This window comes from Lynx rufus, unplaced genomic scaffold, assembly GCF_022079265.1.
Source record: "Lynx rufus isolate CCGP_SWC_20201006 ecotype Redwood Valley unplaced genomic scaffold, mLynRuf1.p SCAF_2, whole genome shotgun sequence".
NCBI lineage: Eukaryota > Metazoa > Chordata > Mammalia > Carnivora > Felidae > Lynx > Lynx rufus.
Genome location: NW_025814834.1, coordinates 58,457,294 through 58,468,886, shown reverse-complemented (window position 1 = coordinate 58,468,886; position 11,593 = coordinate 58,457,294). Strand labels below are relative to the sequence as shown.

General features: G+C 35.7%; 1 protein-coding gene across 6 annotated transcripts in view; it reads right to left on the bottom strand.

Moving 5' to 3' along the window:
• Window positions 1-514: 514 nt before the first annotated feature.
• The window catches only part of ATF2 (activating transcription factor 2), an 81,923-nt gene continuing 70,844 nt past the window's right edge, over window positions 515-11,593 (bottom strand). For 5 of the 6 annotated variants that reach the window (XM_047082208.1, XM_047082209.1, XM_047082211.1 and 2 more), the window contains 2 exons: window positions 7,907-8,012; window positions 515-3,084 (listed from right to left, as the gene is read on the bottom strand). In XM_047082208.1, the coding sequence (XP_046938164.1) occupies window positions 2,858-3,084; window positions 7,907-8,012 (333 nt within the window). In that variant the 3' untranslated portion in view covers window positions 515-2,857. Of the gene's footprint in view, window positions 3,085-7,906; window positions 8,013-11,593 lie in introns of those variants that run through there. The other variant, XR_006962596.1, reaches the window with a different exon arrangement.

Below are 11,593 nucleotides of genomic sequence, written 5' to 3'. Positions count from 1 at the left end.
AGAGAGAAATCAAAGACACCACCACCGTTGTCCTGGCTTAAGCAACTGGAAGAAGGGAGCTGTCATCAAGTGTCTTATGAAAGATGCTGGAGAACCACACTTGACGGGAAGGTGGGGGGGGGGGTGCTAAGGAGTCAGTGCTGGACATGTTACACTTATAACTGAACTATAATGGTTGGCACATAACGTTGGACGTGTTACGTTTAAGATGTTTTGTCAGGCAGTTGCCAAGAGATGCCAGAGGCGGGCGGACTGGTGTATGGGTGTCGTTGAGAGAATGTTCGTGGCTGGGGACAAAAGTTAAAAGTTCAGTGTATCTGGCTGGGGCTTAATGAATCCAGAGAAGGACAAGGCCTGAGCACCCTGCAGTTGAAATGTCTTTAAGGAGGACTGAATTTTATCACAGAAATAGAAAGACTATCCGGTTCTTCTCAGGTAACAAACATCCTGAAGGGGGCGGAAAGCATATTATCAAGTGCTGTTACTTTACGAAAGAGAGGTAAGGACAAGCAAATTATGAACATAATTTAAAGATAGAATTTATTCTCTGATGGTTTACTCATGCAAACTGCACATAAAAGAAAGTAGTACAGTTTGTGTAACATTGCAAATGTAAGGACTCAAAATGCTAGGTACAGAAGTAGTGCGACATCCTGAAAGTCAAAATGGAATTTGTGTTTATACAACTAAGAATGATTTTCATTTGCTGAGCACAGACTGATTTACAATGAAAGTTTTGCTAACCTTGGTAAGTTCATTAACCGTTTACATGACTTCTTACATCTATGTAGTTTTATTTTACAGTTGCAAGAATTCCTGTTACCAAAAACTTTAACTTGCATAAATAATAAAATGAAAGAAAAATGTACTGAAGGACTTAGGAGAGTGAAAAGTTGAGGCTTTTCCTAACCCATCCAAACTTACAATAAAAAACTGCCTTCTTGCAGAATTCATATTTTGTGCCTTTGAGATCAACTCCTTAGCATAACTATGAGAAAATCATGATCAGAAATTCATTGCTTTAAATTACAAAATCAGTTAAAAATAAAAAAAAAATTAGAAGTAGAATTATCAACTAAAAACGCTCACTCTTGATAAGCCAAACAATAAAAATCCTATTATCTTCATACTTAAAAGTCCTGAAATGTCATTTGTATAATTTGAATGTTTCCCAGTTTGGAACTTAGGCAGGTGGGATAGTTCCTTGAATTACCAAGGAGATTCGACATAGGTTTTTAAAAGGTCAGTCTCGTTAGGAGATGGCACCGAGACATTCGTAAATAGTGTAGTATAGATGCAGAACAGACTACACAGCTTATTATAAATGCGTTACAGATATTTACATAATGGAATCCTGCTTGAATGCCAGAAGTTGCTACTGGGTAGGACTCGTAACTATTTTACAAAGTTTTCTTACACACGTCTACTACTTTATTTTTCACAATTTAGTCTATTTTAAAATATTGTACTGTATCTTGAACATAACTGGAGAATAAAAATAGATAATGGCACATTAGAAAACTCAGTATCCCACGGATGATTGGATAATGAGAAAAGTGTACCTACAATCATCTCCTCAGAAACAAACTACATCATGGAATGTTAGTTATCCAAGCCTGCACAGTAATGACATTTTAAATTGCAATCATCTATCGGCCAGCATCACACCGAAGGCATCGTTAAACATTCAAGCAAAGACTGCTGGCATAAACTATTGAAAGAAACATACACACATAACACACATACACACACACACACTCTCTCTCTCTCACACACACACACACACACTCTTGCTTCCCACATTATAATTACAATGTTCTAAAGATAGATACTGATTTTTTTTCCCACGAGAAACATTATCAAAATTTGCTACTAAAAGATGACAGTGCTTTCACAAGAATAAGTACAAGTTAGCTTGCAAGTACAAGACAATGGGGGCAAACAGCCTTAAATTTTCTAAGTAATTTTTAGGCTTTTTCTGGCAACCACACCATACTTGATTATGCATAAACTTCTCAGTTTGTAACCTGAAATCTGCAAAAAAACCCAAAACCTAATTTCAAAAAATTATTAGCTATCTGATAACCCTGTATCATAGATGATATAATTTCATGTTTTATTAGCCTCAAAACATAGGATTTAAAATACTGAATTTAAGACTTGAAAAATAGTCCTTTTGAAATGTTGGAGGATTCCAAAATTCCTGTCTACTTAAAATCTTAAAGAAAACGCACGACGAATGACCTTGATTTAGTTTGAGGGTGCATAAAAGCACTGTATGTCTTTTACCACGTTTCACTCACTTAAAAAGTGTTCTCTAATGTTCTTCCTTTTGCATAATGTGCAAAATAAAAGGCAAAAAGATTAAAAGCAAATTTCTATCTTTCTCTTGCTAGTGCTTTATGACCTTGTTAACATTACAAAGTCAACAGGGACGATGCAGAACTTTGGTATAAATGATATGACAATACTACCATCACAGTTGAGGGTAAGAGGTGGTCAAAAGAAATGGAAGTGGGAAGAGACTCAGTAACACCCCCATTTATTAAAACACCACCAAATTAAAAGTGAAATAAACCACAATGAATTATAATACAATTTACACATTGAGCACAGAAAATTAATAAATCTAACAATATTTATAAAAAAAGCAAAATCAGTCTTTTTCCAGAGACTAAAAACTGTTGTTCAGGCTGATCATCAACTGCCGCTACACCAACTTTAGAGCCAAATTTAATTTCAAGTAAAAAAAAAAATTTACAACCACAGATTTCGCATCAACGGAAACCGGTCTTTCCTTGATTTCCCTTTGAAGTCACTAATGAGTATCTAAAACTGCCGCACCGCAGGTTTTTAATCAACTTCCTGAGGGCTGTGACTGGGAGGCAGGAGCCATAACAATCTGCGACAGCGCGGGCTCTGTACTCTGGTCCGCCATCTGTGTGAGGACTGAGGTGGCCACAGCTTCGGCCTTGGAGGTTGAACTGACTCCATTGGATGTGCTGACAGAACTATGCTGTATAGCTTCAGGGTGCGGGCTGCTTGGCACGGACAGGTCTTCTGAACTATCGTCTTTATCAGCAGCTGAGCGGAAAAAAGAAGAATCACGGTTTCTTAAAAACAGCTGTAAGAATGTATCAGTAGGTTGTCAACACACAAGAGTAAAGAGTCAGGGTTTGACAAAAGCGGTTATTTAGATACGATGGGATGACTGGAACTGAGCAAACCAAAAGGTGGCTTTCCGATTTTACCTGCAGCAGCTCAAATGAAGGCCTCGCCATGCACACGGAAGCATCTGCGTGCCCAGCTCACAGAACCGAGCCGAGGACGTGTTTGCTCAACAGTGTTAAGAAAAGTCAGGCAGGAATTTGGGAGACAGACTCTTACAGATATAATCAGACCCTTACCAAGTAATGACAATTTAACACAACCGGTCTGTTTGCCTACATGCCATTCTTATTAAAAGATAAGAAAATTTATACCCACACGCATAAACAAAATGAATTCTTCCATACAAATTGCATTTTCAAATTACTCCCTCTGCATTCTCTAGAACTATATTTATTCTGGCTGACTTTCCATCGATGGCAGCAATGGGTGATTACAACACCTGACTCTAATGATGCATACACATGAGAATGAGCAATATTTAGAATCTAAATGCCACCAGCTGTTAGAGATGCACGAATTAATTGGGATTCAAATAAAAAATTATATAAAACTCTAGAAACTACAATGGAAGATACTCAGAAAGAGGCATTCTGTGTACCTGTGAAAATCTACCAACTTTTAGGACGGAACAATGCATCTCCTACATCTTTCTCATTTTAACAGGATCAATCCAGTAATTTCATTTAGTGAAAACTCTGATACGCACACCACACCGGTAGTTACAGTGTACGTAACTTATAGAATGATAACATGGACCAATGATAACTGTGAACCTAGCCCCCAGCTTAAGAGAACAGCGCCAATAACAATGATGCTTCCTGGAGGCTCTTCTCCTCATCAAAGGTAATCACTGTTCTGATAGCTCTTTAACCATTACCTTGTTTTTTGTTCGAAGTTTTACCAAATAGGTATGCATCCCTAGAAAGTAGCATTTAACTTTTGAACATTCTGAAAATTGTATCATACTGGATGTATTCTTTTGTACTTTTTTTTTTTTATAGAGTTTATTTATTTTGAGAGAGACAGAGCTGAGGTGGAGCAGAGAGAGGGAGAGAGAGAATCTCATGCAGGCTCTGCACTGTCAGTGAACAGCCCAATGTGGGGCTCGATCTCACAAACTGTGAGATCATGACCTGAGCCAAAACCAAGAGTCAGACGTCTAACCAACTGAGCCACCCAGAAACCCCTCGTTTTCTTTTCACTTGGCTTTAAAATAATTTTTATTTAGTGCTTAAAGGTAACAAGCGGGCTGTCAAATCTGACAATGCAGACTGGCCTGCTTACTGGTGGCCAGGTGCCTATTCTGAAAGTCCATTATTAAAAGACTGTGGACGCTATGAAGCAGGACTTATTCCATGATTTGTGATGCAGGAGATGGAGGAGGAGAAACCTGGCCAGCTTGATTTTAGTTCACATAAAACTCATTTTGAGAGTTTTCTGAAATATAGGACTTAAAGAATTTTGACAAGTTTGCCTCAAATCCATGCATTTTCTGGAAAGCAGTTTTTAAAAATATATTAATTAGAATCCCCTCTTCTCTATAAATCTGCTATCAATGCAAAATCACCCCTCAAGATATGATAAAAAAATCACAATAAACCTTTTAAAATTATATAAAGTAGAAAGGATCCTTTTTGGATGAGGCAATAACAAATGTTATAAAATATTTCTAATTCAGTTACATAGCCAACAGAACAGTTACGTGTTCAAGAAACCCAAACCCTGGCAATGGCACTCAAACTGACAAGAGTACAGTCCCCTTTACGTCTCTTCTTCAATATGAAAACAAACGGACCTTCCTCTCAATGTTAAGTTCTAGGATACACCAGCTTTCAAAAACCAAGAGGCGAAGGTGCCTGGGTGGCTCAGTCAGTAGTGTCCAGCTCTTGATTTCTGCTCAGGTCACGATCTCACAGTTGAGCTGAGCGTGGAGCCTGCTTAAGACTCTCTCTCCCTGCCCCTCCATACCCACTCCTCTCTCTCTCAAAATAAAAAATTTAAAAATAAAGAGGCTGATCTATGATGAGAGGTCTAAGGAAATGTAAATACAGAGTGCAGGCAATGACAACATAAAACAGTAAATTTTAAAGACAAGTGCTAATCTCCAGACTTTCAGAATTAGGCAAAGCAAATCTTTAGGCTATACAAAGTACCAGGTACCGATTTATAAATGGCGTAATTATACATTTTATATGTAAAATACTTTTATAAAGGGATATACCTGCACCTATGTCCACTTCTGGAAGGTGAGGAGAGAAAAATCACCAACATAACCCTAAGCACTAGAAAGAGAAGAGTTCTTACTGCACTCACAGAGCCCTTTTCAGCCCTACTTAAAAGCTAAAAAACCCCCAAGTGTTTGACAATTCACGCTCTGAAGTTTTCTACCTATGTTCATACATATATTTTCATTAATGAAAATATAAGCTCTCAATTACATCTAGGGCCCAAAGAAGGTTTCCTTCGCACTTAAGATTACAGAAGCAAGTATAATACAATTTTAATTATGCTCCAAAATTTAGAAAATAGGAATCAATGGTAATAAGATCACTCTTGTGCTTTATTTTTCATAGAATCCAAACATCAAAAATATATTCCTATTTTCATTCATGTTTTATACTGTTTAAGGCGACCAACTGTCATGGTTTTCCCATGCCTGAGGGGTTTCATCCTAGGATGCACGGACTTTGACAATTAGAAGTGAGACCGTATGGTGGTGTGCTTTTATACTGTCACCTTTATCTGAAAGATTTTTGTAATATTCATTAGTTTCTATTAAACCTTGACTTCACAGATGTTTTGAAAGTCTTAACTACTATTACAGTTCACCATCAGCAATAGCTGTGTGCTAAGACATGCATAGTGTTCAGTATTTGTGAACTTCCCCACATTTTCTCCAAGATGTTAAGTACTCACTTACTCGATCCATCTGCCTTGACTACTACACAAAAGTCAGATTTTCTGCTTCAAACTTGAAAACAGAAATTACTTTACAATTTCTACAAAATCCAATTATCTCCCAAGAGCTAAAGAGAACTAATTTTATACTAAAACCGTATTTTACTTCCATTTGATTATCTAGAGGACTAGGTAGGAAAAAGGCAGGAATAGTTCCAAACGTCCAAAATGTGTTATTCATTTCCTGCAGTCTATTCAACCTAGCATAATATGTATTTCCTAAAAATTTATTAATCTAGACTTTCAGTTTATTTAAGGGTATGGCACATAAACCCACACATTTATACCTTAAAAATATCTTTATAAATTGTTGCTTAAAATGAAAAATTGGCTTGCCTTTGCTGTGCACATGCTACCTTGATAAGAGATAAAACTGATGGGATTAAAAAATTGCAGATGAGATAAATTTTTAGTTGGATGCAACGGAAGAATTCATTTTCCTTCTAATTTTATAGAATCATTTGTATATTCTTTTTGAACTATCAAAATTCAAGAGCGCTCTCTTGTTAAGAAAATCATAGATGCATAATGCTGAACTCAGTAGCTTCTATCAGAAATTATGTTGTTAAGTCAGATGGGAGCCATAATGGCCTCATCCCTGCAGCAATCATTGTTAATACAAACCCCAAACATATTTCTATATGGTTCCAATTTACTCCACAATGTGTTTCACCATCCTGTGAAAATGACTAGATATCAAAGGACTGAGATTTATTTGCTCAAAACTGACAAAAATCAATGTTCTAAATATATATGGCAATAGAGAGTTGCTAAATCTACTGAATCTTTTAAATTAAAAAATATTGCCCATTCTGATGAAACTGCTTACAATGACTACAAGTAAAGATGGTGGCCATTAAGTTTTATCGTGAGCACCTGAGGAACTGTTTGCATCCAATACAAAATGTTTCTTTCTTTTGAATTACTGACACTGGCAAATTAAAATGAAGTGGATACATATGGTTGAAACAATCTTCACATTTACAAATATCCTGAAATATCACTAAATCATAAAAACAAAAGCTGTGGGTTATATATTATGAATGTTGCCTAATGCCTTCCCAGCTCTGTTACTTGTTACAAATTTGTGTACGATGGACAAAATTGGCCATTTATTCAAGAGTAACAGCTGGCTCCAATATTGTGCATCTTATCAAAAAAGAAGGACATTACAAGAAAGAAAAAGCACAATTAACCTCTAAAATGCTGAAAAACAGAAGAATCTCATTTTGGGGAAAACATGTAAAAGGAAACTTAGAAGCAGATAATGGAAGTAGTGTTCTGTAGCATTTTTATGACCAAAAGACTCAACATAAAGATTCACAACAATAAAAAAAAACTGCACAATGCTGATATTTAAGAACAATAGGATCCGATACTGTAAATGGGTACTATATATTGTTAAACGAAGATAGTTAATTAAAAAAAAAATTACTCAATGGAGGCTGGAAAAGAAGCAGTGTTTCACTCTGTCGTTCTAAGACCAACCGTTACCCTGGGAAGATGAAATACCATCAGTACTTACAGTATATTTTGAATTATTAACCTGTTTTGTTGATGTATAGTAATCCCTCGAAAAAAGGCTAGAAACAGGAAAATTCAAAAACTCTAGATTCTACAAAGTATATTCCCCGTTCCATAATAACCTTGCAGAAGTTCTGATATTTAATATTAAGTATTAGAACTGCAGCCTCTGTCTTTTTAACTGTAGCGTGGTTCACTCTGGCAGTATTTCACCGACGCAGCCTAAGGCTATAGGTGATGGCACATTACTCACTATGATAGCCAGATTTCTTCTGCATGGCGGTTACAGGGCAATCTTTATGAGCCAGAAGAAGCTGTTTCAGCTGTGCCACTTCATTTCTCAGCAGGGTGACTTCACTCTAGAGAAGAAACAACTTATGTACCTTAACAGCATCAGACTAAACGTTTCTTACTGCTGATAACAAGTGAAAATTAAGGGTATCGGATATCTTTAACAGAATATCAAGGAATAAACAAAACACACTGCTCGAGCAGGTTTAATCAGTACACATCAGTTTTTGTATTTTAGCATTTGTACAAAGACTGCAACTTCTATAAAAATTTAAATGAGGTAACAACATGACTGGATAACATATTTCAAAGTTTTTATGTTACCATTTGCCTTGGGACTGCTTATATATTACAGGTTACCTGCAGAAGGTATTTTTTAGTTATGTTGCATGCTCTTTTGATTATCTGAAAAATTAGAAACATCAAGGGAGTCAGAATGAATGTTCACTGTCTCTGTTCACTTGAAAGTGAAAAATTTATCCTGGAAACTCAATTAAGCAAGTTTCTGGATTTCTGGAAACTATGAAAGCCTCCACAGAAGAAACCACAATAATCAAAGAATCATGGATACCTAAAATGCAACAAAGTACTGTGTTGGACACGGAACCAATGATAGTAGATATAATATCTAGATGACTTAGTTGCCCTTGATCTAGGTAATCTGTACACATCAAAATTTAAATCTGATAAGTTAATGGTGATTTGTCCTAGTCCTTATTTAAAAATGAGCACTTCACAGCCTTTGTTTTGGAGGCGTTAATCTGGTAGATTCTATATTAAAAAGTTCCAAATTAAGGGAGTCCATTTAATTCCCTTGGGTCACCCCCAAATATTAAAGATGCAGAAGTTAGTGATAATTACCAATACTCCAGAGTGAGTCATAATATGAATTTAATAAAATGGTAGGAAAACTCTTAATTTACAAACACATCTACTTATTTGGACTTACATTACCCTTAAGTAACCCGAAATTAAATAAAGAAATATAACAAGCATGTGTACGTAAAAGCTCAGGAACTTTGTTTTCCACCCCTTGGTCTCTTAACCAGGAAGCTGAATGTAGAATCATTTAGAAGATTAGACTCATTAGATCCTATTAACTGATCAATGATAGAAATACAAAAATCCAAAGAATGAAACTTAAGCAAGTCTCTTGGGCCAAATAGTTTCTCGCACCCCCACAACAACAAATTGCAACAATGCATTAAAGCACAGAACAAAAATTGATGCTCACAATAACTCGGAACATTAAAAGGCTAAATTGTGTTTAAAATATTGTATTTGAGACAAGAATGGGTGTATGGTGATGAAAATATAAGAGGGAAATTTTTAGTTTCACTTAAAAAAAATAAGCTGCTTATTAGAAAACTCATTTCTCTGTAATACTGCAGTCATCAGTGTCAATACTATAAATTATAGCTCTTTATTAATGACACCAAGCACGAGAAACCACGTTATGAAGAACCTAATATATATTATCCAAAATTCCTCCCTCCCTGCTGCATCAGCTTGATTTTGAGATCCATGTCTAGTAAGTTTCTCTCATTAATTTCTGTAATATGAAATAGGGTTGGACATGTATTTTTAGCCCAGAATATATAGTATAATCTTATAATAATCTCTTATAATCTCTTATAATCTGGTACCTGTGACCACCCTTTCACATTAGTTTGAACCTATGAAAAAAAATATTTAATTGTTCTGAACTACACAAACTGAAGTTCTTGTAAATACACACAATTTTCTCTACCTAGAAAAGCTTTCCTCTCCTTCTTCTCATCTTGCTAATTTTTTCACTCATCTTTAAGAGTCCACTCAGTGTAAATTTGGATAGGAAAATAAGTTAGGAGTCCATTTCTGTGTTCCCAGAGCCATATATACATATGTGTGCGCATTTACGTAGTATTCACCACACCAGGATTGTTAATTTTTGGTTTACTTGTTCATCACCTCTGCCAGATTGGGATTATCTGGCTCTCTGTATCCCCAGAGTACAGCACACAGCCTAGTACGGAGTACTATTTAGTACTATTCTAGAGAGAACCACGGTAATTCTATGTCCAGGGGAGGGTTAAAAAATACCAAAGAAGGTGAAATGAAATTGCTTAAATAATATAAAGTTGGTCAGAGGTCCCGATTTCCTTATTTATGCCCACAACCTCACCAACACAGCTACACTGTTAATTTTTCTCAGACATAAAATGAAAATTGGCATATTTTACAGTATCATCTCACAGAATTTAAAAAATCACAAATGCCCTCTCTCCTAAATATTCTATATAGACATTCATCATAAACCATGTTATGATTTTTTTTTTTTTTTTTAGTCAAAGTAAAACATTTTTGGTAAGATAAGACAGATGCTGAAAAAAAACTGTTATTCTGGTCTAAAAGTAAATTACTTTGGCATTGTCTGTACCATTGCTTCATTCCATCTGTAGCTACTCAAAGGTTAATTACATACTAATGAACAATTCTTTTTTAGTTTATATGAGTAATCTATTAAAGGTTTTCATTGATCACTGGCTATAGATTGAGGACCAAGTATTCCATAAATTTATGATCTTTGGCTTTTCAGTTTAGACACTACCCCTCCAAATTAAATAAGGGAGTTTCTCATTGCTAAAGGTATGATTTTCCTCATGTTTAGTCTTCACAAAAATCAATGATTAAGTATCAAGATTCCCCTCACACAGTTCCAAGGACTGTCATGGATGCAAAAGCTTACACTTGAGAATGAAATATTTAACTTATGTCTATGACGATAGAAGAAAAAAAAAAGTATTTTGGAAATACTTTGTGAAATGAATGGGAATGACCCTTTTCTCATTCTCCTTAGTCTCATACTTTGTTTCATGTCAGTCTCCTCTGATAGACCACAAATTCTGTAAGTGCAAGGACAATGTCTTTTTCACTGTTTTATCTCCTGTGTCTAATAACATGCTCTGCACACAATAGATGCTTAACGACAGAATGAATAATAAATAACTAGCATTTGCATAGTGTCGTTATAATAGACTTCTCTGTACTCTCTCTCTCATTTGATCTTCATAATAGTACTTATTCTAGGAGTATGACAGATGGGGAAGTAAAGGCTCAAAGATTTTTAGCAAGGCCTACTAAAACGAAGAACCAGGTCTCAGGCTCCTAGTAAAATGCATGAAGTAGAGGTGGTATCACTATCACCCTTTCCCCCTCTACAGCGTAATTTAAACACTCAGGGGAAAAGAAGGAAGGCAGTGATAGCACACAATACTTCCCCACCACACCCCCACCTTGGAATTAAAACAAACAGGTATAGTATTTTCCAACTGTCACTATTCTTTCCTATTTCAAGGGATAAATACTGAAATAAAATATTGTTTAGGTGTCAGAAATAAAAGATTTGATTCTATTCCCTTTTAAGTCAACAAAGCAGTAACAAAACCTTTTCCGTGTCATCATTAACTTATGAGTGAAGTCTTCCAAGTACCCAGCTATGAAACAATGCTTCCATTTTTAAAAAAACTTACTAAGCTTCTACTCCACACACATTTTGCAACACTTAAGTTTCAAAAGCAAAATCCACGACAAAAACTCCCAAGTTTTATATCAGAGTAACTGTTAAGGAGCTACGGTGAGTAAAGAATCTGTCTTTGTCCACAAAGGA